We start from the raw sequence: 2638 nt of genomic DNA on the forward strand, positions 1-2638 counted from the left end.
GCCAATCTGCGAGACACATCTGGCACTGCGTCGGGGCACTGAGAAACTAGCATGGAAGCTTCTCTCTCTCTCGTCCTCCACTGCCAGCTCACAGCCGAGCCAGGCTGAACTCGGCAATGCATTCAACACCAAAATTCATCCCCCGGCCCTCATTGGCCTCGCCATCCCCAGGCGGTGGTTTCCAGCACACGCAACCCTCTGCCATGGTGCCCGTCCCGGCTTCTGGCGGTTCTAGTTTCTGCCTGGCCGCCTTCTCCTGCTCGCTACCCCCGCAGTTGCGAGCTCCATGATGCTTCTGCCGGCCAATTATGGCGTGAAAAACCTGCCAGCGCAGCAGGACCATCAGCCTGATGCTCTGTCCCCGAGCACATAGGGGGCGTACGGCGGCTGCAGCTGCTCTCCTCTTCAGACGTCCTGTGTGGCAACGCCCCCTCTCATTGTTCCTACAGGATACCGAAAATGAGGCTCTCAAAGCACCCCGAGACTATAAACAGAGCCATCACTATGCTGCACAAGGTGTTGCTACCCAGCCCTCGCACGCCTACCTGATCTTCCCCCATCCCCACTCGCGAAACCTCTACCCCACCACAAACTTGTCAAAAGCATCACGCCTCCATCTCCGCTTGCAAAAGTCCATCTCGCACAATGGCTGCACCCGAGAGCTACGTCCAGAAGCTACAGCGTGCGCAGACCGCTTGCTTCCGCCACACACAGGCCGTGTCCAGCTAACCGTCCCCCAGACTACTGCGCTACCAACCAGATCGCCCAGCCTCAGTTCCAGGACTACTCTGACCCCCGAGGTTCGTCATCCATCCGTCCTCGACATGTGCAGCCCGCCCCCACAACCCCTTGGCACTGACTGACACTGGCACTCAGGCATCCGCACAGCCTGGTCGAGCAGTGTCTTTGTACATGGCCGTGAATACCGAGCCGCCCTTTGGCGGGACTACCGCTACCTCGAACAATCGCGAGAAGAAGCCGCTGAAGTCGCCTGGAAGGCCATCCATTCCACCCCCACAACCAACGGAGCAAATCAAGGACAATACAACCGTTCCTACGCCACCTCTCGATAGCTGCTCGATCCCCCTCCCTGCGCCACATACCGACAGATACTCGGCGGCTATGGACATGCTGCGGTGCGATTGAATGCCTGCCTGCTTGGTCTGGCGTTTCTGTTGCACACTATACACCTACATCTACTTGGACTTGGACTTGATTCTTCTTCCTCTCTCTCCTTCATGTCATTTTTGACTGTAAGCTGTCTTTTTTTTTCTCTCCTATCCCGGCTGGCTTTATACCCTTTATCGTTCTCACACTGCTTCTTCTGTCACATAGCCGAGGTGCCTGGTCTTGTGCTCACTGTGGCCTTGTATGGCTTTTCCCTTTACTCCTTCGCACTGGACAATTCCGCTTTTTCTATGAGTTTGGGAGTTTTTGTTCTTATTTCGGTCGAAGCAATGTGGAATTGGAAAATGTACAGAGTCGCAGCCTGACGGCGATTCTACAGCCTGTCGTTATTTCCTTGTTGTCGACGTGGTCTACCACGCAGTCCTGTCGTTCGAAAATCAACCGTCGCCAATGGGCTACGAAAATGTTCAAATCTATCTCATCTTGCGCAAGCTTGTCTTTTGCTGTCCAAGGCAATCAATCTGAGGTCAATTACGCCATGGGAACCGGAGCGACTGTAACCTTGTGGCCGTTTGTACTGAATAAAACTGTTTGACGGCACACGTCTGCCCTTGGTGCACAGGTACTGCTGCCACGTAACTGTCCCATCCCCAAGCTCAACTGATTCTGCACTTGGCATCGGCTAATGCTCTGCAAAATGCCAACAGTCTAACCCTTTGCACACTTGTCCCTTGGTAAGCCCGATTGTCATTCAAAACACGGCAGGTCCAGATTCATCCATCGGCGGAACCTCCGAGTCTACCATTGCTTTTACACTAGCAAGTCAGACATGTGGCATTGCGGAACTTGGCCAATTCATGTCTTTTGCTGACCATGTGTGTGTGTGTGTTGCTCCGACTCGAGTTTTCCCAAAGCAAAGCATGTCCCCCTTTTGGCAACAAGCACTCTTGTAAGTAGCCCTCTTGTTGCCATATACGTGTAGAGCTTGCTACGTTCGCACCAAAAGCCAACGTCCAGCCACACGCCAGACTAAGCCAGGAACCCCTTGCAAAAGCCAGCTCAACAACGCAGAGGCACGTGCGCAGAGTTCGGCTCGAGTTTAGCTAGCTACTTACCCGTCACGCACCGAGAAGCAGTTAACCAGCAACCCATTGCTCTCTCTCTCTCTCTCACAAACTTTATTGGAGGGGGGAAAGCGTGCCAGGAAAAGCCTAGTTGTCGGCCCGTATTTCTCTTTACTTACGCAGTCGAGCAGACATGGCCTCATTGCTGGCCTTTTTTTGTTCCGCACATGTCCGCGCGCACTCGCTCCGAGAAACGCGCAACTGCTGATGCCATGATGCACAGAGAGTCCGGGAATAAACTACTGTACTCAAGTAATTCAACAACAACTCAAATGACAAAGTGCTTGACATGTTGTTAACACCTATTAACCTGCACATTCCAATTCCAATTCCAATTCCAAAGTGTAAGACTGGTCTTCTAGAAAATAGCGCGGGGGGGGGGGGGG

General features: G+C 53.4%; 1 protein-coding gene across 1 annotated transcript; it reads left to right on the forward strand.

Annotated features, from left to right (window-relative positions):
• Positions 1-645: 645 nt before the first annotated feature.
• On the forward strand, positions 646-1073 carry SETTUDRAFT_161967 (uncharacterized protein; the record flags this gene model as incomplete). Its single annotated transcript, XM_008023611.1, has 3 exons — positions 646-682; positions 741-800; positions 877-1073. 3 exons carry the CDS (start codon positions 646-648, stop codon positions 1071-1073), a joined length of 294 nt encoding a protein of 97 aa, XP_008021802.1.
• Positions 1074-2638: the final 1565 nt, after the last annotated feature.

The sequence above is a fragment of the Exserohilum turcica genome (assembly GCF_000359705.1).
Source record: "Exserohilum turcica Et28A unplaced genomic scaffold SETTUscaffold_105, whole genome shotgun sequence".
In the NCBI taxonomy this organism is placed as follows: domain Eukaryota; kingdom Fungi; phylum Ascomycota; class Dothideomycetes; order Pleosporales; family Pleosporaceae; genus Exserohilum; species Exserohilum turcicum.